The sequence below is a fragment of the Dunckerocampus dactyliophorus genome, chromosome 9 (genome assembly GCF_027744805.1).
Source record: "Dunckerocampus dactyliophorus isolate RoL2022-P2 chromosome 9, RoL_Ddac_1.1, whole genome shotgun sequence".
NCBI classification, from domain to species: domain Eukaryota; kingdom Metazoa; phylum Chordata; class Actinopteri; order Syngnathiformes; family Syngnathidae; genus Dunckerocampus; species Dunckerocampus dactyliophorus.
In genome coordinates, this window is record NC_072827.1 from 27,883,106 (window position 1) to 27,909,533 (window position 26,428).

A 26,428-nucleotide genomic window follows, 5' to 3' on the forward strand; every position below is an offset into this window, starting at 1 on the left:
TGTACAGTATAGCAGCTCGCCAAACTCCGAATGTTAGTACGTGTATGACATTATCGATACAGCTCTTGTATTGGCTCTCATTACATGTGTGCCTTACGTTATATTCATGGGCTCACTGTCATGTGTTTGCTAACAGAGGCCTGGTTCCTGTTCCTGACTACCTCGCGCTGGCTAGCTGTACGTCTCGACGGGATCTGTTCTATTTTCGTGGGCATTACTGCTTTTGGATGTCTTTATTTCAGGGATGGTACTGTATGGGCCTCATATAGCAATGTGACACATTCTTGACGTCGTCTGACCATTTGTTCCTTCATTGCAGAAATGGACCCCGGTGCAGTCGGCCTGGCTCTGTCTTACGCAGTGACACTGACCGGCATGTTTCAGTGGGGCGTTAGACAGAGTGCGGAGATTGAGAACATGGTGTGAGAACTTTTAAATGCATCTTATATTAATAGAATTGTATATACATTTACATATGACATATGTATTACATATTACACGTATTACATACATACATATTCATATACACATATACATATACAAAATAATACAATATTAATACAAGCATAAGGACACCTAGACAAGTAAATTAAATAGCAAATACTGCACAGTCCCTCGTTTGTCAGTTAGTTGGTTGGACAGCAATAAGTGAATTTCCGAGAAGTAGGATTCAATATTAATAAATGGAACATTTTCATATTTAGAGCATAGAAAACCTGTTTATGACTTTCTAAATGCAATTCTGATCATTATTAGAGCCCTGTAGACATGAACTAACACCCCTATAGTCACTTTTACACTCCCATTATTCTATGTTTGCAACACATTGCTCAGCTGTAATGCGTAGGATACGGGATCACTGCAGGGACACAAGCGACGGCCGCCGGTTTAAACATAGCATGCTACCAAGCTAACTAGTACGGTAAGTGCACCACGTATGCGTTTCACACCAACATTTCAGACCACACACCTGACAACTGCAGGAGACTCGGCGGTTAATTGAATAAAGGTGTTAAAGCTGCTGCATTATATCACACCCTCATCCTCGTGGGACCACATAAGGTGTGCTCTATTATACAAACGCACACAGCAAAAGGATAACGTTACGTACCAAAGGCAGTGTTTGGAAACACGTATGACTTCACTCACCGGTTCAACAGGCACATAGCAACCATTGCATCCGTTGTGCGAGACTGCTGTGATTGACAGCCTGAACGTCAATCATTTTATTCGGGCTGAACAGTAATTTCAACAAATATTAACTTGTAATTGTAACAACTAGAGATTTATTTGTTAAATCTGTTCTCTTAAACCACTATTGCTAACATGCTAGCTGGTGGTGGTTTTCTTATACTTTTTGGTTGAAAATAATTTAATTGGAGAAGTAGCAGGAGACCTTTTACTATTCTGGGAAGACTTTCTTGACTGTTTTGTCTTGGCTTAATCTCTGTTCCAGTTCATCTCAAAGGTTGTTGTTCTTCCCCAAACTGTTCTCACAAAGTGGAACTGTCAACATCCAATCAATATTCCACCTGAATGCTATTTATACTCTGTGTTTGTAGATGACGTCCGTGGAGAGAGTTGTGGAGTACACAGAGCTGAAGAGTGAAGCAGCCTGGGAGACAGACACAATGCCACCACCTGATTGGCCCAAGAGAGGCTTCATCACTTTTGACTCGGTCAACTTCTCCTACAGTGCCAATGATCCGTTGGTCCTCAAGAACCTGACTGTCATCTTCACATCCAGAGAAAAGGTCTTCACTCCCACCAAGCACACACACATTCACATACGAGGGAATGAGGTTCACGCAGTGTCAAACTCCTTATAAATAATCATATTCCTTGTTTCAATCGGTGAGATCTTTCTCATAGGGGGCCCACTGGTGTGCACAACCCATGACTTAGGTTGATATGCAGTTGGAATGTGCTGCATTGTTACGCGGCATTCTTTCCCAATCAATTATTAAAGGACAGCATATTGTGCCGCTGATTCTCCAGCACTATACCATTTGTGATTCATGGAATACATATCTTGTAATTAAGACTGTTCAAGTGGATCCATTCGGTCTCAATTTGCATTTTGAGCTACCTGGCGGTGACAACTGTTCATTCAATAGGCGAGAGAGGGAAGGCACATGGAGAGAAAAGGGGAAGAAGATGGAGATGGTCGAGGATGATTGGGATTGTGTTTAATGCAAGGGGGTGTGTTTTTGCATGGCTATGCTTGGCCAGGGTGGGCTGATTTCACAATGAATAGGTTGATAAGTGTAGAGCTTCTGGCTGGCAGAATTGGATGAGGGGGAGGGAATCTGTGCTGCATGTCATGGGGGTTAGCAAGGTTATATTGACAAGCCGGAGCATCACAACCATTTGCAGCACCCCTCAAGTCACATACTGTTCATAAGCTGATTTAAAGCACATGCAACTCCCCTTTACTCAGATGTGACACCAGCAGACGCATTTTTACACCAAACTGGATTACTTGGTCAATGGCTACCCACAATGCCCGTGAAACAGTCTATCATAGCATTGCATTGCATTGTTTGAAAACACACATGCTCCACCACACCACCACCACAAGGGGTTTTCCAACGCATTCAGACAAACCCCACCCTGTGTGTCCTATAATACTCTAACCTTTCGTTTTTACACCACATACTGACCACACACGATAATGCAATCACACATTTGTTGGGATTTCAAAACTATTTTCCCATTGGGAAGCAGACATAATCTGTTACGTGGTAAAACTGTGGCCGTTACGTACGAGCAACTTTTAACGTAACAATTTACTGCTCACTTAAGTGTAAAAAGAAGTTAACCCAGTAAAACATGACAAGGTAACAAGTTAATGTAGTGTTTTCCAGTATAGTACAGCAGTGACATATAGGGATGTCCGGTAATATCAGACCACCGATATTGGCGTAAAAATGCCATCTGTTCATATCGGTGACGTTTTTTACTACCGTGAATGATATCGTGCTCCACATAGCAACAAGCTTGTTAGCTCAGTATATCCGCGGTCCAGACTAATTTCCAAGCTTCACCTTTGGCTGCGTTCAAGTGTGACATGCTGAATGATCCCAGTTTATAATTTCACTGATTGCATTATCCTAGAGTTTGCACTTTACTTTGTTCTTATATGGATGTTTGTGCCACATAGAAATGTGCAGGTTTCCAAATTGTGTCATTGCCAGCATTATTTAATTGGAGTCTTATTTGTGAATTCATGAAGACCAACTGACCTTACTTTTTGATAGCAGGAGGACTTGTTATTTTAGTAGACTATTGGTCATGATTTTTAATGGCTATTTTGTTGAGACAAAATGTTTAAAATAAACTTAGCACTTTTTTGACAACTTGTATACTGTAAATGTGTTTATTTGTGAAATGCATCCTGTGGCATCGCAATAAAAGAAGCATCATGTGTTCAAAATGTGACCTGACATTTGTTTGAGGGAAGCGCTGCTACCTATATCGGCAATATATGATATTGGTATCGGTAACGAAGTGCTGGACAATATTGGTGTATCGGTTATCGGTAAGAATGCCAATATTGAGCATCTATATCGATACAAATTATGCATATTTTCTTGAGGAGTAAGTGTGACAAAAAAGCCAAAGAAAAAGCCATAAAAGACAAGTTAATCTTTCGATGCCTGATAAGGTAATGTCTTTCGTGACTTCATGCATGGCAGTGGATTGAGTTTTCTGTGACTTTCGGGCATAATTTCCTAAATATTTTGTATAAAATATGGATTGACATCATGAACCAGTAAGAGTACTCCTGAAAACGTTTTTAAAAATACATAGGTTTACTGGTATGTCTTTAAAAATACTTCTCAACAGAATCTGAAGCTTAGAAAGTGTTAATTTGATCAGCGATGAAACTGTAAAATGCACAGTTTGAAGTGGTCCTGGGATAATATTGCCATTTTTCAAACTACAGATACTACACATATGGAAATCTCCTTTAGTCATTCTAAGTGTACATTTGTAGTTCAGTGAAAGCCCAAACACGCAATAGCTGAAACGACTGTGTAACGACTGTCGAAAGTTAAAATATTAACTCCTTTCAATCAGTCTTCTTTTTTGTTCTCTTGTCACACAAGCCGTCCGATGGCATGGCCCCTCAGAGACATGGCACTTCAACAAAAAGCCCAGTGATGGATAGTGGAAGAGGGAGCATGGCAGCAATTTGTCTGTTTCCGCAGGATTTCTCTGGTGTATGACTGAGTTCTCTATCTGTCCCCTGTAGGTGGGCATTGTGGGACGAACCGGCGCTGGTAAGAGCTCTCTGATGTCGGCCTTGTTCCGCCTGGCAGAACCCGAGGGCAGGATAGTGATTGATGGTTTCCAGACATCTGACGTTGGTCTGCATACTCTTCGGCAGAGGATGTCCATCATACCGCAGGTCATTCCTCTTTTTATCACTACTAACTTCTCTCAATACTCGACATATTGAAAGCAGTGCACACGTCCATATTTAGCAAGAAAGGCACCACTATAGACAGCAACGGTGATCTGCAGGATTTTGTCATGCAAAATTGGCAAAATAATTAATTCAAGTGCTAACGAAATATGTTTCCTGACTGGTCTAACTAGTATAGACCGGTGGTTCTCAACTGGTTAGGCTGTGGGACCCATGGTCACCCCTTAATGACAAGTGGTGACCCAAATTAGTCATCATTCACGCGGATTGGAATATTTCAAGAACGTATTTCTCATTTTCTTAGTAATTGGGATGACTAGTTTCCAGCTAACATAAACCACCACTTTGCAGTTCGAATTTCGCAGCTTCACTCTTATCATGGTTTTTCAAAATAAATTAACAAATTATTGCTCTTTCGTGGTTGACTAAGGCCTATTATTAGTGAAAGAAATATGCATATTCGATCAAATTGTACATATTCTTGGCTTAAATTAGGCATTTCAAGAATAAAAATGGTCAAAATAAAGAAATGTAAGGCATTCAGAAGACGAATTCAAAGACGTGATATGCAGTATTCTCAGCGTGTGACCAGTCCAGGGAGTACATTGCCTTTCGCCCAAAGTCAGCTGGGATAGGCTCCAGCATACCCCTGCAACCCTAGTGAGGACAAGAAAATGGAATGAAAATGAATGAATGAATGTCTTATTTTCTGTTATTATGTCTACTCTATTGGTTAGTATGAGTGTAAAGGTTACTATAGGGGTGTGGTTTCATGTCTAGAGGCCTCTAATAATGGTAAAATCTTATTTAGAAGGTCATAAACAGGTTTTTATTATTATTTTATTTTTATTTTGTTTTATTTTTTTTTTATTCTATCTTATTCGATCTTACCCTGTTCTCATTTGCTATAACCTGTTTTTACTCTTGTGAAGCACCTTGGGCACCATTGGGATGTTGTAAGGTGCTATACAAATAAACTTTGATTTGATTTGATTTGATTTGTATCTGGTCACACATGCGCAAGTGCCAGGCGATTCGGGTGCTTATCAAATGAAAGCACAGTGAAACATTTTTATGATATTTTAAATCGTCTTCTAATTGTGGTGAATATGTGTGTAAATAATAAGCTATATGCTGTATGTGTCTATATCTTTATCCATTCATACAATATCCATCCGTTTTCTATGCCGCTAATCCTAATTAGGGTCGCGGGGGTATGCTGGAGCCTATCCCAGCTGACTTCGGGCATGCGGCGGGGTACACCCTGGACTGGTCGCCAGCCAATCGCAGGGCACATATAGACAAACAACCATTTACTGTCACATTCATACCTATGGACAATTTAGAGTCGCCGATTATCCTAACATGCATGTTTTTGGAATGTGGGAGGAAACCGGAGTACGCGGAGAAAACCCACGCATGCACGGGGAGAACATGCAAACTCCACACAGAGATGCCCAAGCGGATATTTGAACCTAGGTCCTCCCGATCTCCTGACTGTGTGGCCAACATGCTAACCACTCAGCCATCGTGCGGCCCATTCATACAATATATTACTTAAAATTGTTTTCAAGTAAAAAAAAATAATTTTTAAGGTGTGTCAGCTTTTTTTGTAGTGATGCACCGCCACGATCAATTACATGTAGTGAAACCCTGATGTTGGATCACAAATGTTAGATGTTAAGATGACGACTCTTACCATACTTCATACCGTAGCAACAAGAAAGACGCTGTCCTTTTATCAAGTGAACATACCATTCACATCATTTCCAAACTGTTCTTTTATGGTGAAATGATGACATATTGTTGGGTTGTTATATTCAAACCATATGAGACAGAAACCCTGGCACTTTGGCTAGTTATTCACCTTGCATTAAAAACAAGTAGAGAGAATTACAGTTGTCACTCAGGGGATTTCTCAAAGCGAGACAAAACGGACGCCCTGAGACAGTTTAACTTTATTTCCGCTTGTTGAAACAGATACGGCATTAGGAAAATGCCAGCCTGCGGGTGAGTGTCAGCAGAGTGTAGGGAGGGAGGGGGAGGAGGAGACTCCCACGGCCCGCACTGCGAAGAGAGCAACTCCCCATCCCTGACAGGGGATTAGCCCTCTACCCCCCAAACATGGGAAAGCTGCTTAGAAGAAGTCTCCCCATCCTCGCAGTCAGAGTCCCCCTTGTATGCCGTCACTTAACCCCCGATCACAGCCAAAATTGCCCAAAACAGTTTCATTAATGCTTCGGTGTGGGTTTGATAGTTTTCTGGCATTGCTGCGTCTTAAGAGAAAGTTTTGCTTCCTCGTACAGACTAGTTTGAAATAGATGTGATGTGACTTTGTTTACTCGCTCCTGCGGGGAAAATGGCAGGTGAAGTCACAACTGTGACTGCATGCTTTTGTGCACTCTTAGTTACACACAGAGCAGACGCTTGCATATGAAAAACCTTTTCCTGTCTATATGTCAAAGATAACATGATATCCAGTCAGCCTTTCACGGGGAATAGATTGTTGTGTCATTTATAAGTTTCCTCATTTTCAGTACGGAGTGTGATATTCATCTGATACGTTCAGCAGCGAGGGCACCCGGATTTGTTACGATACGCTTATATTAGCATATGACATTAAAAGACCCCCTTTCAGATTCTATTGAATTCTCAGGAATTACTTTGCAATAAAAAATGGAAGCAAACAGAAGGCTTAGAATTGGTGAAGCACATCATTGTTGAATGGAAAGTTGTGCTTGAAAGCGTTTTATTATCCGCCGGAACGTCGAATCCTCTATTAAAGTATGTCACAAAACTAGTTTGAATTGGGACTGCTATTTTTGCTGTCCGTAATGGGAGAAAAAAGCTTTTTGGAAATAAAGCAGTGGAACATCTAAGGCGCAGATAGCAGATATGAAGTTCTAAAAGTGTTATTTTCATGGTTACAAGGTGGGAGATGGTGCAGTCTTTTCACGTAAAGTTAAGTTTGTTGAGAATTGTGTTCTTGTTCATTGCATCACATTGGGTGCTCGGTTTTGTTACGCCCCAGTTTTTTTATGTGATTGGTTTTCGTCAAAAATGTCCCCCGGAGTTTGTACATATTGCACATAAACTAATCCATGTGCTGTATTAGGTGTTCAAAAAACGCTGACTCACTGTCTGTGCATTTTTTAAGACTGCTAAATAATCCGCCATGGGGCCTGAGAAAGTTGCGCGTGCCAGCACTTCACGCTATACTGTCACATGTGAGAAACACTGTTGAATTCAATCTCGCCAGGATGCACGGGAAGGCCGCACCAGCAATAACTTCAATCCATTTGTCATTTATAATTATTTGACATTGTTTTCTGCCTGTAGAACTAGTATTATTCCCCATAAAATGTATTTTTGTTGATTTTTTTGTGTGTCTGGCACAAATTAGTTGCATACACGTTATTTTCTCAGGGAAAGATTGCCTTGGTTTTCATACTTTTGGGTTTTAGTCTAGCCTCTTGGAACAAATTATGAACAAAAGCCAGGGTTGCATTGTATCTGAGCTTAGCTGTAAAGATGCAGACTATTTTAGATGCTGGTTGTGGCTGTCACATTTGAATAGTAGTCCTCATTTAAGGGTGGTTTACCTGTTTGAACCGTTCTGTCATAGATGAACTTGACTGTTGTAAATTTGGAGATGGTTATCACTAATCTTTACTAATTTTGCAACTCTACAGAATCTATTGTACTCCATTCTCAACCTTTGTACGTGGGCTTTTTGTTTTAAAATAAAAGATCAACTCAGGGAAGCATACTTGGCCAAAGTGCTGAATAGGACTCCCAAGTGTATCAAGTCCTTTGTGAGCACCTTTTCCCGAGCACATTTCCTAGATGCGCTCCATAAAGCCTGTCTTAACCCTTTCATACATTTTAGCCCTTGTCATTATCTTTACTGGCCACGGCCTTCTCTTTCTATATCCATCTATCCACAGGACCCTGTTCTCTTCACGGGCACCATGAGGAAGAATCTGGACCCTTTCAGGCAGCACACAGATGAGGACCTGTGGAATGCACTCCAAGAGGTACTTCAGCCTGGCTCTGAATGATTCCCCCTTGCCGGCCCAGGGGGGGATCCCTCTGTCCCCCCGTACAATGCTGCCATTCAGCCTCCCTGCTCGCCACAAGTCATGGGGGGAAATCCCATTAGGGCCATGGGGCCCAGCTCAATGTGCGGCTTGTAACTGGGAACCATTGAAAGTGCTGGGGGAGATGTGTTTGGGCAGTCAGGCCAATCAGGATGAAGGCTCCCCCCACAGTGAAGGGCTTCAGCTCCTGGTCCTGCGTCTGAATGGGTTTGGTGGCCTGGATTAAAGCTAGAGGGCTGGCCACAAGAGAGCACTGGCCAAGGTCATCAGTGGACCTGGCCTTGCATTGTGCCAGGCGGTTAATGGGTGTGTTTGGATGGGTCTTTAAAGACATCTCCACAGGAGGCCTTTATGCAGGAGTAATGAAGGGTTGGGGCTCTGCTCTACCCTCTCCGCAGGTGCAGTTGAAGGCCGTGGTGGAGGAACTGCCCAATAAGTTGGATACGATGCTGACTGAGTCAGGCTCCAACTTCAGCATGGGCCAGAGGCAGCTGGTGTGTCTAGCCAGGGCCATCCTGCGGAAAAACCGCATCCTTGTCATCGATGAGGCTACGGCCAATGTGGACCCAAGGTCAGAGGAGTTTACTTTCAACTACTGACACTCAATTAAATAGAGGGGATGCAACCTAAATTGAAACAAGACTGGCTAAACATATCAATATTATATAGAACTTTCTCCCAGTAAAGACACCCTAAACAGTACTGGAATAAAATTTGGAGTAAGCTTGGGGTGTTAAATGCGATGTGTTATAATTAGTTATACAGTAGTACCTCGGGTTTTATTATCAGTCCGTTGCAAAAGGTCAGACGAAATCTGACACGTCCAAAAACCGAAGCAATTTGTGTTAAACTTTTCTTTAGTAATACCACAAGATTCTACATGCCAAAGGATAAAATACAATAGGGTCGGTCTCCTGAAAGGGCTACCAGGGAGGGTGCCGTCACTTCCAGGGGCATGACGTACAGACTGCAGTGATTTGCAGCTATAACCTTGTAAAAAGATACTGCAAGCTAATTGAATATACAGGTGAAACGTTGTTGAATATTTGCTTTGGGTCTGCTAGCACGATCTGGTGTCAATGACAACGTCAATGTGTCAGTGTGATTCATTTGATTACACTTTTTACTAACACAAAAATGGAATGATATCCAAACAAAATTGCGACATGTGTTCTGCAGCTGTGGATGTTCATCCAATCCAATGTATCCTCCAGTGGGATACGATAATACAATATCCCTCTTAACCCTAACTTCATTTTAAAGTATGTTAAATTATTTTTCGTGTGCCGTCTACCTCCTAACATACCTGATGAGCCATTGTAGTGTGCCGCGTACAATCCCTGCCTGAAGCACTTTAGGAGTGTTTTGTTCTCAGCTGTTGTGTTCTGTGCTACTTTAGAACTGACAGCCTGATCCAGCAGACGATACGGGACAAGTTTCAAGAGTGTACCGTGCTAACCATCGCTCACAGGCTCAACACGATCATTGACTGTGACAGAATACTGGTAGGTTCGGAGACAGTACCTTTCCATTGTGTGCTTTTAACAGGCTTCAAAACAAGCAACACAAATAGCTTCTCATACTTTATTTGGAATGTGCAATTTACTGAATTTTGACAAGAAATACCGTAACTGAGAGGGCCTGCAGCAAAAAACCTCCACAATTCTTCTTGCAACAGCTGAACTGCCTTTCTCACTCACAGCGTTTCCCCTCATTGAATCTGTTCTCTTGTGCCACTTGATCTTTGGCCCTTTCCCGCTACTGCCTGCAGAGGTGCCAATTAGCGCCGTTTGTGGCAGCATTTGTCAAGAGTCTATGAAGTGCCGGGCGTGACCTGGCGTTACTCCTGTCACCGGGAGGGCCACGCAGAAAAAGCCAAATATCGAGCAGCTGGGACTGATTCACACTTGCGCTTGTGTTAAATGCACCCAGATTGGCATGAAGCCCTGGGAGAGTTAAATCAGGTCCCACCTGAGAGAGAGCGAGAGAGAGAGAGAGAGAGAGAGAGAGAGCGCTATCTCCCTTTCTTACAGAACACGAAGTTTACTTTGTCACTGGTTATAATAGCAAGGGGCTTAAGGTGGGAAAAATGTAAACGGGAAACTGAATGCTTGAATGGGCATTATTTGTTATACAGTGGTGTGAAAAAGTGTTTTCCCCCTTCCTGATTTCTTTTTTTTTTATGTTTGTTACACTTACGTGTTTTAGATCACCAAACAAATTTAAATATTCGTCAAGGACAACACAACTGAACAGAAAATGCAGTTTTTAAATGAAACTTTTTATTCCTCAGGGAGAAAAACTATTCTAAACCTATATGGAAAAGTGCCCCCAAAACCTGACAACTGGTTGGGCCACCCTTAGTAGCAACAACTGCAATCAAGCATTTGCAATAACTTGCAATGAGTCTCTTACAGCGCTGTGGAGGAATTTTGGCCCACTCGTCTTTGCAGAATTGTTGTAATTCATCCACATTGGAGGGTTTTTGAGCATGAAGCCCCTTTTTAAGGTCATGCCACAGCATCTCAACAGGATTCAGGTCTGGACTTTGACTAGGCCACTCCAAAGTCTTCATTTTGTTTTTCTTCAGACTTCAAAGCAAGTCTTCCACGTCCTGAAGCAGCGAAACAGTCCCAGACCATCACACTACCAACACCATATTTTACTGTTGGTATGATGTTCTTTTTCTGAAATTCGCCGTTAATTTTACGCCAGATGTAATGGGACACACAGCTTCCAAAAAGTTCAACTTTTGTCTTGTCAGACCACAGAGTATTTTCCCAAATTTCTTGGGGATCATCAAGATGATTTCTGTCTGAATTGAGATGAGCCTTAATGTTCTTTTTGTTCAGCAGTGCTTTTCGTCTTGGAACTCTGCCATAGGCCATTTTTGCCCAGGGTCTTTCTTATAGTGGAGTCATGAACACTAATCTTACCTGAGACAAGTAAGGCCCTCAGTTCTTTGGATGTTGTTGTGGGGTCTTTTGTGACCTCTTGGATGAGTCGTCGCTACGCTCTTTTGGTCATTTTAGTTGGGGCCACTCCTGGGAAGGTTCACCACTGTTCCATGTTTTCACCATTTGTGGATAATGGCTCTCACTGTAGTTCGCTGGAGTCCCAAAGCTTTAGAAATGGTTTTATAACCTTTTCCACTTGAACTCAGGTGTAATAATAACACAATAAAATAATACAAAGTTTCATTTAAAACCTTCATTTTGTGTTCAGTTGTGCTGTCATTGACTAATATTTAAATTTGTTTGATGATCTGAAACATTTAAGTGTGACAAATCAGGAGGGGGGCAAACACTTTTTCACACCACTGTATGTGATTTTCATGCCAGGCCATGGAAATGAAAGTCATTTTCAACAGCATTGTGATTGTTGGGTTTAAACAGCAAGCTGCTAAAGCCCCAAAATAAATCCACTCAACCGGCAAGACGCTAATTGTCCGGTAGAAACAGAGTGTTTGCTGTCAGCATGACTCGCATACAATGATAAGTTCCCAGCTACTACCTCTGTTGCTGATGTTAGTTCTCTCCCAAATTAAAATACACCGGCGGTAGCAGAGGATACATTATCAATTGTTTGTATGATTGCAGGTTCTGGATGCGGGCAAGATCCAAGAGTATGATGAGCCTTACATGCTGCTCCAGAACAAGGAGGGGCTCTTCTATCAGATGGTCCAACAGACAGGCCGAGCAGAGGCTGCTTCACTGCTCCATGCGGCCAAACAGGTGCAGAGTAACTACCTTGCAGTGTTTCAACCACAAAAGCACAGTGTCATGATACCGCCATTGTGCTGCAATCAATGCAAAAATAACTGTCTCAGTCTGTGGTGGGCATTTATTTTGACTCGTGGGCCAAATTGGGTTAAAAATTTGGCTGGGCTATACAGAACAGGATCTGCGATGTTATTTTTAAATTACCGTAAATCGAAATTATTCCAATGGCTTCTGAGGCGCGAGACTTTTGTCATGATGTACGTATACAAAGCACCTTCAGGAGCTATGAATTATTGACATGTAAAAAAAAAGTTTCAATTTCAATATTTGACGCTTCTATGTGAATATTGTACTGTAAGAGGCAGCGATACGATATTTTGTCCAACGCCGATGCTCTAATAATACAGTCAAGCAAAAGATGATTCCTATTTTAATTTGAAGTACTACAGCCAGCTTTTGCAACACCAGAACATTAATTTGAAGATACACTGGCCCTTTGTAGATTTACATCTTCTGATGTGATCAAGGAACCCTCCATATACCCTTTTCCTCCCTCACTTCATTTTGAGATCATTTGAAGAGATGACGCCTGAAAAAAATCTGCTGTCTTTTTTCTTTAAATATTGAGTTTAACTTCATCACGATTCGGGATAAGCTCTCTATGGGGATTACTGTAATAGAGAATGTCCATATTTTTCCCTGTGAAATTCATTTGTGATGTATTTCCCCCTCGGACACTGACAAGTGATAAGAGTCCCTGCTCGTCATTGTTCACTTCCATTCTGTGTGCATCAGTCTGGGACCACAGATACGGCATTGCAACTTCAAACAGGCCTTTGTCCAATAGTAAAAAGTGGGCATCATTTCATTTTCTCTCTGTCCCGCGCACAAGTTTATCAGCACAAGTCCATCTCCTCAGCCAGAGGAGTGAAATGAGTAAAATAGTGATTTGAAAGAGTCAGCACACTGCTATTATTTGGTGTGCTGTTCCCCTGCACACTGGTGCACTGGGAAGGACATATTGTTATAGCCTTCCCGTTTCCTTTCCGTATTGTCAGACGCTTCCCCTTTCATCAGATTACAGTCTAGCGCCACTTATTAAATGCTGAAATGTTGTGTGACAAGTTTCTATAGTTGTCAGTCAAGTTTATATACATTCAATAATCTGATATCAAGCTCTTGCTCTTTTGTCCGTGTTGAAAGAGGCTCTCAGGGCACGTTGGATATCACACGTCGTGGACTTCCTGTTGGCCGCTTTTTGTCAAAAAATTTCCCCCAGTGCGACAATGGCATTCTCTTCTTCATACAAAAAGTTAAGCTCTGTGTTACGTTGAAATCTGGATGTTTTTCTTGGAGCACGGTTCTAAAAAAAAATGGGTCAAACGCAAGCTACTCCGCAAAGCATGTTTGGAACACACGTTGTATACCAGGGGTGTCCAAACTTTTTCCAAGGAGGTCCACATAGTGAAAAATGAAAGGGCCACTTGGAGATTTTGTAAAGCAACACATGCTAAGAAGTTATACATGTTTCAAGAAAAAACATACACCTCAGCTTTGTGATACAGCGGTGCGAAAGCGTTTGCCCCCTTCCTGATTTATTATTTGCTTGCATGTTTGTCACACTTACATGTTTCAGATCATCAAAAAGATTTAAGTATTAGTCAATGACAACACAACTGAACACAAAATGCAGTTTTTAAATGAAACTTTTTATGATTAAGGGAGAAAAAAAAATTAAAAAGTGATTGTCCCCTAAACCTAATAACTGGTTGGGCCCCCCTTAGCAGCAACAACTGCAATCAAGCGTTTGTGATAACTTGCAATGAGTCTCTTACAGCGCTGTGGAGGAATTTTGGCCCACTCATCTTTGCAGAATTGTTGTCATTCAGCCACATTGGAGGGTTTTCCAGCATGAAGCACCTTTTTAAGGTCATGCCACAGCATCTCAATAGGATTCAGGTCAGGACTTAGACTAGGACACTCCAAAGTCTTCATTTAGTTTTTCTTCAGCCATTCAGAGGTGGACTTGCTGGTGTGTTTTGGATCATTGTCCTGCTGCAGAACCCAAGTTCACTTCAGCTTGAGGTCACAAACAGATGGCTGGACGTTCTCCTTCAGGATTTTTTGGTAGACAGCACAATTCATGGTCCGAAAACAGCAAACCAACCCCAGACCATCACACTACCACCACCATATTTTACTGTCGGCGTGATATTGTTTTTCTGAAATGCGCTGTTACTTTTACGCCAGATCTAATGGGACAGTCACCTTCCAAAAAAGTTCAACTTTTGTCTCGTCAGACCACAAAGTATTTTCCCAAAGGTCTTGGGGATCATCAAGAAGTTTTCTGGCAAAATTAAGACAAGCCTTAATGTTCTTTTTGTTCAACAGTGGTTTTTGTCTTGGAACTCTGCCATGCAGGCCATTTTGGCTCAGTGTCTTTCTTATGGTGGAGTCACCATAACTGGTCAGTAAAGGCAAGTGAGGCTTGCAGTATTTCGGATGTTGTTGTGGGGTCTTTTGTAACCTCTTGGATGAGTTGTTGCTGCGCCATTTTTGTTTTGTTTTCGCCATTTGTGGGTGATGGCTCTCACTGTGGGTTGCTGGAGTCCCAAAGCTTGAGAAATTGTTTTCTAACCTTTACCAGACTGATAGATCTCAATTAATGTGAGTGAAGTTATGTTTTAACAGGGGGGGTCAATCACTTTTTCACACAGGACCATGGAATTTTGGATTTTTTTTCTCCCTTAATCATAAAAAGTTTCATTTAAAAACTGCATTTTGTGTTCAGTTGTGTTGTCATTGACTACTAATATTTAAATTCGTTTGATGATCTGAAACATTTAAGTGTGACAAACAAAAAAATAAGAAATCAGGAAGGCGACTAACACTTTTTCCCACCACCGTATGAGTGAAAAACCGTATTAGTGTTACTGTAATTTCCAGTGTAGAAGCCGCACGTGCCCACAGCATAAAGTGGCATATTGTAGCGCGCACGACACCGTGAGGACCAGGCAGATCTTTATTTGACAGGAATCAATCATTAGCTAGGAATAAACTCACAATAAGCTGCAGGAGGTCATTACTCAATAAAACAGTCATCTTCCATACATTAAACTCATCACACAGCAAATAACACTCAAACATTATACCTCATAAATATAGAAACATGTATCAATACGAGTTTTATATGAAAAAAACCCAACATTTTCAAGTGTTCCCGTAATGCATGCTGTTGAGAGAACCATTTCATTGGAGAGCATACAACGCATACTTGTAAAAAATGACTGCAATGCTACTTCTGTCCACCAGAGGACCAAAAGACAGGTGACGTCATTGCAGGGGCCCAATTAATGGGTTGCTCAAACGCAATGCATTTTGGAAACCTTTAAAATGTTGGCTTTTTCTGCATTTTAAAGTCCCATTGGTTTTGATATTTGCATATACACCTTTTGAGTATGAAGTTAGTGCTGTTAGTAAAGTGTCTTTGAAAGATGACACCGTGAGTCAGACTGTTATGTTCGTCTACTGGGTACATATACCGACCTCCACTGACAACCTAAGGGTGTACGAGCTGGTTGTGAGTGCCCCGATAGCTCATGCTTGGCTCCTGCCGAAGAAAGAGCTACCACTGACTCGAGAGTGGCACAGTATTAGTAGTAATTCTGCAGTAAAGGAGAAGTCATGTAATTTAGCCATAAATTACCTCTGTATAAGCCACAGGGTTCAAAGTTTAAGAAAAAAATGTGCGTCTTATACACCGGAATTTACGCTAGTATGAACTACGCGCTTTGCTCTTTTTTTTCCATTTTTGCTGTTGAATGAGCTGCGGGCCGTAAATGCATATGCAAATAAGGACATTTCACGAAAATATAAAATTGTGACTTTAGTGGCTACTTTTTGAAGAGTCTACCTTTTTTTGATAGAGCCTGTATGACTTGTTAATAGAAATGCATTTAGACATGGTTTTATTTCATTTTGTAACCTTGTAACCAAAAACCTTCTTGAACCATATGTTTCTTCATATTTTTTGTCATTTAAAAAATGTTAACTGTTTAGGAGGATCAACTGGATTTTTTCATAATCGGCCTAAATTCACACAAGAATAGACGACTGAGTTCACGACGACAGTATTTGTATCAAGAATTCGAGCATTCCCGACTAGATGCGGTGAGCAAACGCACTCCCTGGACAAACACTCGCCGTATTATCCAATTTCCTCCAGAACCAAACATTTTCCCCGCTAAGTAAGCCACTTTTGCATGCTTGAGCGGCTGACAAATCCCTTCAACTGGTGCCGACTGCAGCTGCCATAAATCTGGCGGCTAACAGATCGCAGGTCAGATTGCGGTGCGTGTTGTTGTATTCTGTGACAGTGCTTTTTGCCTGATATGCTTGCAGGTTCACGTGAACAAACAGCGATTTGGAGACTCGTGCCACCTCAAGGATGTAGGTGTCATCTTTGAGACGTCGCTCTGACACTTTGGAGAGTAGCTTTGACCTCCTCTGCGCTCGCCGTTACAGACCAAGCCCTCGTGGGAGTATTTATTTATTTGACTGTACATTGGAATGTTTGTTAGGCTGCTGCATTTGATGGGCTCAAGTGTGAAACAGACTCCGGGGCTGTGCCTTTATTGATAGCATGACTGTTGACTGATTGCACCTTGCTGTGCTAATGTACCGGTAGGTGTTCTCTGGTCCTCTTGGGGGTCTTCAATCCTGTGCCGGTGCTCTAAAAGGTGCGCATATTGAATGTATTTATCCCCGTGCACTAAATGAATGGTGACTTTCATTATCCTGTTTAGCTATCTTGGCATTATTTTCAAAATCGCTTCACAAGACAACGAGAGGCTAAGAGTAGCTCTCTAGTTATTGTGCCTGCTTCTCCTTGTTGTGTTTGCACTCTTTTCAATAAATAGGTCTTCCTGCACTTCGAATAAAGCCACCATCATCTACCTCAGCTCAAATGTTGCTAAAATGTCATCTGCCTTGCAACCCCACCACTTAAGTCACGTTGCCATACAGCTTGACTTTACTGTCGAGGATGCGTTCACTGACGGACAAGCATACTTCCACCATGGATACCAGAACCTCCAGAAAGTCCAACACAGCAACAAAATAATAATTGACTGTACAGGCAATGTTTTAGTGACAGTGAAGTGTAAAAGTAACTGAACTCATGTTCACAGTAAGATGTACAAACCAGGAATGTCCCATAATATCGACCGACCAATTAATAATCCGTCACTTCATATCAGTATCAGTTTTTCTGCCGATGATGATATCGGCGTGTGAGTCATGACACATCGGTAAAAAGCCAATATTGAGCATCTCTAGTAAAAACACCTACCTTTAAAAATGAAAGGCAAAAGGTGATTTGGACCACAGACGCACCTAATGCATCTTATTTTTTTAAACATGACTAAAGTGTAAAAAGAAGTCAACCCCTGTAAGTGTAAAAACACTCCACCGCATGTATGGTGACACTGCTTTTAGTGTACAGCTGTCCCTCGTTTATAGCGGTTAATTGCTTCGATACATTTCGATTGGTTCGCGATAAATGAATTTCCGTGATATTTTCGTAGTTACAGCATAGAAAACCTGTTTGACTTTCTAAAATACGTTTTTTAACATTGTTAGAGCCCTGTAGACATGAAATAACACCCCTATAGTCACCTTTACACTCCTATTATTTATTGTTTAGACCACATTGAACAACTCAAGATGGCCTCTAGCTAGCAAGCTAGTGAGCTAACAAGCTAGCGAGCTAATCAATTAGCCTCAAATTTAATTCTTCTGAAATGCCAAAAACGTAGCACTTCCACATAGAATGAGAGAACCTTTTTTCACACTGTCATGTTGGACATCCCGTGGCTGACTTCATGCAGTGTTAAGGTAATGTAGTGTAAGGTCATGTCTCAATGTTTTGTCTCATTACTGCAGCCGAGCGACCAGAATATTACGTAACACTCAATATGTTCTAATACCAGACCATGGTCAAAGAATGATCATTTATTAACTCATTTCTGAAAAACTGCGCTATAGTGAGGGAGTGATAATCAAACCACGATATTGCGAGGGACGACCGTATATTCTTTTCCTTTGGAGAAGGAACAACAACAAAAAAGCGACCAAAAAAGCCAAATGAGCAGTTAATCCTTGAATGCTCGCTGAACTGATGTATTGTGATTTGGGTCCACATCAGTGCTTGTGCCTGAATAACCAATGATTCGTTTAACAATGAAGCACAACATGGCACAGCAATAAAAACACCCTGACAGTGGAAACAGGAAGTTACTTGCTGTACTGAAGCTTACCACTTGAGGGACATGGTCCTATAGAGGCGTCTTTTTTTAACAGCGTATGAGCACGCATTGTGTTCTGCGTCTGATGTATACGGCGATCTATCGCTGCTCTGTTGCATGTGTCTGTTATTGTATTTACTACTCCTACCAGTAGAGGGAGTTGTATACTCATGTAAGAGTTGAAGACGTGTGCTGCTGGAGTAAAGTTGTCATCCGGCTAAAGAGCCGCAGCAGTCCTGATTGGTTAAGGGTTCTTGTGTTCTGCGTTCTGATCGGCTACAGACCATTGTCAATCAATCTTCGTGCAGCACGGCTGTTTCTCCTGTTTGCGAGTGGCACCATGATGGAATACTGTAAATGAATCTTCAGTCCACGGAGGACTACAAGGAGGTGTGAAATACTACAACAGGAGCAATATGCTTTAATAAGGATGCTTTAACGGCGCCAGGAGGAAGCACGGTCAGAGGAGTGAATACGGTGAGTCACTTCAGAATTTCTTGTGTCCAAGAGATTGATCATGGGAGTGTTTAAACAAGAGAGAAATGTGAGAAAATGTTCATGCCTGTCCAAGAAAAGAGTATAAAGTGTGTGGTGAGGGTTGGCTACCTCACGGATTTCACTCATGGCGGGCTATTTTGGGATCCTATCCCCCGTGATAAATGAGGCAACACTGTCAGGACATTTTGTACTTCAAAAGACATTCTACTTTACGGCAACATCCACAAGAATGTTTTTCATCTTCAATCTACGTGTTTCTTGCATCCTTCTTTGTAGTAACTGTTTGGTGAACTTTTGTACTCTTTGCTACGGCCAAACCGTTTCATTTTTCATCTGTGCTTAGGTGTCAAAAAACATAGCATGTTGTAATAAAAGTTGCATTTCTTGACATGTTTGCTTGCTGTCTTTATTTTCTGTACTTTTCACAGGTTCCGTACTGCCAAAATGTAGCCTTGATGCCAAAATGTGGACGGTTTGAAAGCGCTTTTAGCAATCCCTACTGGGAACATGCCGTTTTACGTGTCTGTAGCTTTAATGCTCACGAGCTGTGGACTCCAAGAAGCGCTATTATGTACGTACTACGCACCTGATCAAAACTTTAAGACCAGGTGAAAAATGGCAAGAACTTAACATTTTGCGCCGGTAGATCTTAAGGAAGTTCCAAGTAGAGCTTGAAAATGCAAAAAGAAGAAACGGGAGTTAGAATTTTTATTTTTTGAGTGAGCAATTTATTGCAAAGAAGCATGGACGTGAAATAGGCTGTTCATGAGCTGATGCTCAGAAAAACACAAAACTCCCCTAAAAAAGGAATAAAAATATTCAAAAAAAGACTCAGTAATGAGTAACTGTGCCATTCTCATTAATCACCTCCAAAATGGGTTTGGGCGTGCCTGATGCCAGTGATGCCAGTGTTTGCAGGAGGCTGGTGGGAATGGTGCCCAGGTGGTGAAGATGGCTTCATTCCCCAACTTTTTCCAGTGGCGTACCCCTTCAGACATTTGACCTGAAGCCATGTACCCCCTACTCCTGCACACTTAAAAACATACACCTTTAAATATTGAACATTGAATTAATTGGTTCATTCATTTTACAGTAATTCCAGGTCAAAAATGTGTATTTTGCATGGTCACATTTTGATGAAGTTTCATCATCATACCGATCGTTTATTTCAGTCTGATTTGAATGGGTTGGATTTGTGAACCACTTTGTTTGCCCACTCATGATGGCCGTGGTTTAATCTGCATATTCATTTACTGAACCTGGAGCTCCATCGTTCCAATGAAGGAAAACGCACCCCAGATCATGAAGGCGCCCTCTCCACTGGGCCGTGTGGAAACATCTCAGGTGGGATCTGCCAGCAAACGCTGGAAGCCATCAGGACCATCAAGGTTCCATTTTTTCTCGTCAGAGAATAAAACTTTCCTCCACCTTTCAATGTCCCATGTTTGCTGCTCTTGTGCAAATTCCAAACATTTTGTGGCGTTGAAGGAGATGAGACATTATTAGATCATCCCGTGTCTTGATGGAGAGCCAATCGGATCCTCCATCTCAGGGCTGGTGGCATTTTTTGGGGTCTATCGCTTGAGTTTTTAATTCCATAACTCGAAAGATCTTTGAAGACGTTTCAAATGACTTTCTTACCGCATCCAACTTCAGCAGCAAAGGTGCGCTGCGAGACGCCTGGCTCATGCAGCTCAACAATCCGACCGCGTTCAAAGAGAGAAAGCTCTTTTGCCTTTGCCATCAAGAGATGATGACAGTGTGAATACCTGACAGAAAATGACATTGAATCCACATTTTTGCCAAGAGTTTGGCTTTGGAAGGTTGTGGTCTTTTGAATCATCTGATTTCACTGCAATGCTTGTATGCAATTAACTGCTTACTCAAGAACGTTTTTGTCTCACTCCCATTTCTTCTTTTTGCATTTTGAAGCTCTACATGGAACCTTCGACCGTGCACGATGCAAATTCTTGCAATTTTTCAACCGGTCTTAAAAGTCTGATCAGGAGTGTATTTATAAATTGTTACTGACTTATGTTGAGGCTAGGTTAGCCTACGCGAGGAAAAAAACCCAAATGATCAAACATATCTGTATCTGGCTGACGGATAGTTGGCCTTTAATTTAAGACGTGTCGCGAAGCCTTTTCTCTTTCCTTTTCGACAAAGCGGTCCTCCGTGAAGTGGTGGGCGTATACCTGGGGCGAGCTCACCTAGCGAGGGGCGGACCAGGGGCAGAACCATGTCCATGAGGAAGGAAGTCCCCCCCCCCCCAGGGATCGGAACGTCAAAAGCGACCATTTGAGCGCCTTTTCACTCAAAAGTGGAGCAAAGAAGCGAGAGAGATGACCGTTAAAACATTCCTCCTTTCCTCAAGTGACAAAGCAATGTGATGACTGTACTAAAGTGGCGTCCCGCTTCGCTGAACCGAGCACGGCAGTCGTACAATACGATGAAGACGATGTTGCCAATTCTAATGTGATCTTGTCATTAGCGGCTCAATTGGCCGAGCGCTTCACTTAGTACAGACAGAAACGGCTGAGCCGCTCTTATAAACGCCGCTGTTAAACCAGACCTGGACACACACACACGCACACACGCACACACACACACACACACACATTTAAACAATTCATTACAGCCAGTGAGTCTTGAGCCGGTGTCATATTAAATGGTTACTTACTCTCAAACAGCCCCCCGGGAGTTGAATTGTTGGCCTGCAAACAGATGAAAGTTTACATTGAAAAAGAGAAATTGAATTTGGTTGAGGATGGGGTGGGGGGGGGGGGGGTTAATCAATAGCATAATGGGCCAGTGAGAAGGAGCTGCCTGCTTGCCTTGAAAATGAAATTACCATATTTTTAATCTTAATTTTCCACTCTGTTTATCTGACAGTGTGGATGTGCAATCCAAACAGATAATGAGACAGTGGGATATTGACACGGGGAGGGGGGGGGGGGCTTGTTTCAGTGATTAAACGGCGTGATCGGTGATTACTTTGTGTCATGATGTCAGGATGGCGGCCGGGGACGTCTCATGGCAGCTGGAGCACCTGACGCAGCATTGATAAACACACATAAGGGGCGGGCGAGGGGGGGCTACCACAGCTGCCACAATGGGGGCACTATCTACATCAGAGTCAGCATAATATTCCTTCCGCACTCAGCGGGAAGTTTTTGGACAATAAGTGGTATTATTAAGCGGATACCTTCCCCTCATAATAGTGCCATTTAAAAGCTGAATAAGTGCGCAAACAAGCACACAATGAACTCAGCAATAAAACACACAACAACACGAGTCAGCACAATGCGGTGGAATAAAATGACAAATAGAGGCGATACACTACAAAAAAAAGGATGGCTCTATTATTATGATTCAGTTCCAGATTTCCTTTAGCGGGCTGATAACAAGTGAGAATTGTCTAAGGTTTGCTTCTGCCCTGCTAGCGTTTTCTTTCGTGACGGATCGCCTTTGACAAATGGAAACAAATTGCAGGCAAGTTTGGGAGGAAGCCTCCAGCTTTGCGCTTTTTTTTTTTTTGTGTGTGGCGGCGACTCCTGATCCGAAAGTACTTGTTGAAGAGAGAGAAAGCAGGATTTCGACAGGCTGTAGTGAAATTAGGAGAATTGACTATGGCGGCTTTGTTCCTAGCTGCTGACATGGGGAAGGGGGGGTGGGGGGGTTGTCATTAGACAGGGAGCACCCCCTCCACCTCCCCAGAGACTTCCATCATGCTCTTGTCTTTCTAAAAGTGACTACAAAGTGGATATGTGACAAGTTCCCAAGGCCTGATGTCGTGTGTGTGTGTGTGTGTGTGTGTGTGTGTGCGTGTGTGCGTGTGTGTGTGTGTGCGTGTGTGTGTCGAGCAAAGCAAAACAAACAACAAATGCACTGGTTTGCGTGAATGTCTTGTTTAAAAATAAGTTCTAAATGTGGAAGCTGTGGATGCTGTATGTTTTACGGCTGCCAGTGCAACTTCTAGTTCGAGCCAGTTTGTCAATTTGTAACTTTATGATCACACAACGCAAGGAGCAACTCTTAAGGATAACCTTTGAACTTTTACACACCCAGCATGTGTCAGCCACAACGAGGGCTCCTGCATCCCAACCTGGCACACTTATACTTGTGGGTCAGTCTCCTGAAAGTGGTACCAGAGAGGGTGCCGGCAGCTGGAGGGGCACGGCGCACAGACGACAGCGATTTGCAGCTCTGACCGAATAAAACATACAGCAAACAAGCTGAATGGACGTGGAAAACAGCGTTGGCAACTTTACTCGTGTCTGTTGTGTATGAAACAGTGCTTCCTTTTTTGTCTTGTGTGCCGCCAGAGATGAAGAATGTAATTCCACTTAGGGGACAACTAAGTAAACAGTTTGGCTTCTCACAACAATAAGCGTTCACAAAGGCATCTAAAACAAACGCTCGGCGTTGTATTCGTCTCCCGCCGTATTCCTGCGCACCGTCGCCTGTGCGTTCTCACGCAGCGCCGTGGCCATCTTGTTTACACGCGTGTTCCACAGCGGAAGAAGATGCGAGTGTCTTCGCCTCACCAGAATTGGACTTGGGAGACCAAGTGGGGGGGTAAGTTGCTATTAGTGGACTACGATGCTGATGGGGATGTCACACAACTTCATGTCAAAAAATCCTAACTTAACTTCCTATACTGTAAGCATTTTCAGTGTCCATACACAGCATCCTGTACACTTACTGATGGAAAATGCTTAATTTGGGCAAACAATACGTACAGTTTGCTTAAATATGCTTTTTAAATTTTTTTTTACTAATAATAGGCTGTAGTCAACCACAAAACAGCATCATTGATTAATGAATTCATGTTTAAAAACGGCGATGGAGCGATGTTTGAGGCAGAGGATGACGACTGTACTCACCCTTGAGATGACCCGAGACCAACTTGTAGAAGGAGATGATCTGGAGATGACCAGTCTCCTCACGTTTTGAACAGCATCTTTTGAACAGAACACCCCACGTGTCGTCACCTTGGCCACACTGAACTGAGGAGCAAACCCAGGGTTCACAGAGCGTACCACTTTATTCTCGACTGCTACATTGGAATAAGCGCCACATCTTGTTCTTCGGCCATCGTCATTTTTGCGTTTGCCATTTTGCATCACTAAAAAAACTAAAAAAAAACGGGACGGGACGATGGGAATCCAATCTTTGGTTGGATTCTGAATCTGAAGTTCCAGTGTGCTTCTACTGTCAGAAATGTGCTCATGTCAATATCAATGTAGAGGCAGACGGTTTGATACACACCTGTATTGGACCTCAATAGATTGTACAGCTGCACCTAATCTTGTCGTCATTTCATGACTCCTAATACCGACGCACTAACTTTCACTTTCCCTGCTGCCGAACCCATGAAGGCACCAAGCAGGCAAGAAAAAGCACTTCTTTGCATGCGTTATGAGCCTTACATTCCAGGCCATGCTCCGTCACCTTCCAAAAGTGCTGTTTTACCAAAATTTTGGGGTAAAAGCTGAGAAAGAAAGTGCCGGGAGCTTGGAGACAATGGTCGGGGGAAGCTTATCTCATTAGTAAATAAAGCTTATTGCTTAAAGCTGTACAAAAAGGGCCTGTGCTTCTTGATGATGTCATCCCTTTGTGGAAGCTTGATGAAGCTTGAGGCAGGGGGATGTAATGTGTGTGTGTGTGTGTGTGTGTGGGGGGGGGGGGGGGGGGGTTGCATGTGCTCCCACTCCCAACTTGCTAAACCTACCCCTGTGGACTTTTTCATATCATTTCAAATGTATGACATTTTAACTTGTGCGACACTCAAATTGGACTCCTTCGTGGCAAACTAACCGGAATGCACTTCAAAGTTCCATCAGGCCGGGAGGGGTGGTTGTGCGGTGTGTGTGTGTGTGTGTGTGTGTGTGTGGCTTTTATCCGAGGCCATGAGAGCGGCGGTTGATGTTCTGTGCATGTAAACGTGCGGCTTTGGGTAAAGGTGGCGACAGTTTGTGTGCCCCCCTCCATTATTGTCTGGTTGCATTTGCGCCAGTGGGTCCAAGGGCCCACTGTGTCTTTTCAGGTTACGTTCTCATCATTTCTCCTAATGTAGAGACCCACAGGGTTGGTGGCAAGCGCACAATGCGCCTGTTGTACGGTTACTGTCAGCTCTCTCAAATAAGGCTTCCTGTTCATTAGACTTCTTTTCACCTCGTCACAATGCGCCGGCTTTGCAGCAATAGTGAGTCGACGCCCATCTCTTCAATGGCGTGTGAATAGTTCTAAATAGTGTTTATGCAAGCCATTGTTGTCCATTGTGTGCCCGGTCTTAATGCACAGTGATTTGCCCGCTTTTGTAGCTGTGGATGCATTATCTGGCCTACGTGGCTTCAGATGCATGCCTGGCATTTGAAGCCGGTAAACAGACTAAAAGTTAACTCCCAGAGGACAATGCTGCGGGATGCCTGATAAAGTGGGACGCATTAGAACAGCGTGCACCTTTCACAGCCCTCGACAATTAGCGTATTGACCCGAATATAAGACCTGTTTTTGGAAAAACATTAAGAGAGAATCATATTTCCCCTGCCTTAAAACATTGCCTGGACGTTTAAGAACGGTTTTATGGCAGCAACAGCAAACCGATTAACTCTCTTTGTCTAAAAATCCAAACACATCGGAAGTTGGCCCAGCGTGTATTGTGTTCCATTTTCCTTTTACATTCAACAGTACATAATCATGGAAATTCCAATTAAATCCTTAGCCGCCGCCATCATGCATCGGGCTGCAAGCCCACAGTTAAGTTGACGTGGGTGCTGAAAGATTAGGCTGACACTATCTGCCTCACATCTGATGCAGAATGTCTCGTCACTGGGTCGATTTATTTAAACGCTGTGTCTTTATTCGCAAAACCACCGGTGCGGAAATGAAAAAAAGCACGCAGGGGGAAAATGCAGCTGGGCGGCCGCCTTGCTAATCTGACACACATCACAGTCGAAGAATAACAACGTGTAAATTCCGGACGATAATGTCAAAATGATCTAATGGAAATTTTATGTCTCAGGAGTCCCGTCAGTTACTTGTCTGATTGTGGCTCATTTTTAATTACTACGTACAGTCAACCCTTAGTTTCCTACGTCCCAGCTTTGGTCAAACTGTGCCAAAATATTGCATGAAAACTGCTTCCGTTTGCTTCTGCGAAATCAAGTGCCTGAACACGGCTGCTAAATAACCCAGCATGGGGCCAAAGGAAGTGGCGAGTTTGATAAAGACGTGAGAAACACTACTGAATTGGATTCAATCTTGCCAGGACTTACAGGAAGTCTGCATCAACAATAAGTTCCATTTCTAATTATCATCGCCTTGTTTTCTGCATGTAAAATTCATTCTTGTTAATATTTTTGGGTG

General features: G+C 42.6%; 1 protein-coding gene across 3 annotated transcripts in view; it reads left to right on the plus strand.

Moving 5' to 3' along the window:
* The window catches only part of LOC129187568 (ATP-binding cassette sub-family C member 4-like), a 59,540-nt gene extending 40,124 nt beyond the window's left edge, over positions 1-19,416 (plus strand). For 2 of the 3 annotated variants that reach the window (XM_054787035.1, XM_054787036.1), the window contains exons 23-31: positions 137-247; positions 320-420; positions 1,563-1,754; positions 4,259-4,414; positions 8,380-8,469; positions 8,931-9,103; positions 9,932-10,037; positions 12,132-12,266; positions 16,656-19,416. In XM_054787035.1, coding sequence (XP_054643010.1) covers positions 137-247; positions 320-420; positions 1,563-1,754; positions 4,259-4,414; positions 8,380-8,469; positions 8,931-9,103; positions 9,932-10,037; positions 12,132-12,266; positions 16,656-16,733 — 1,142 coding nt within the window. In that variant the 3' untranslated portion in view covers positions 16,734-19,416. Of the gene's footprint in view, positions 1-136; positions 248-319; positions 421-1,562; positions 1,755-4,258; positions 4,415-8,379; positions 8,470-8,930; positions 9,104-9,931; positions 10,038-12,131; positions 12,267-16,655 lie in introns of those variants that run through there. The other variant, XR_008572435.1, reaches the window with a different exon arrangement.
* The last annotated feature ends 7,012 nt before the right edge of the window (positions 19,417-26,428 follow it).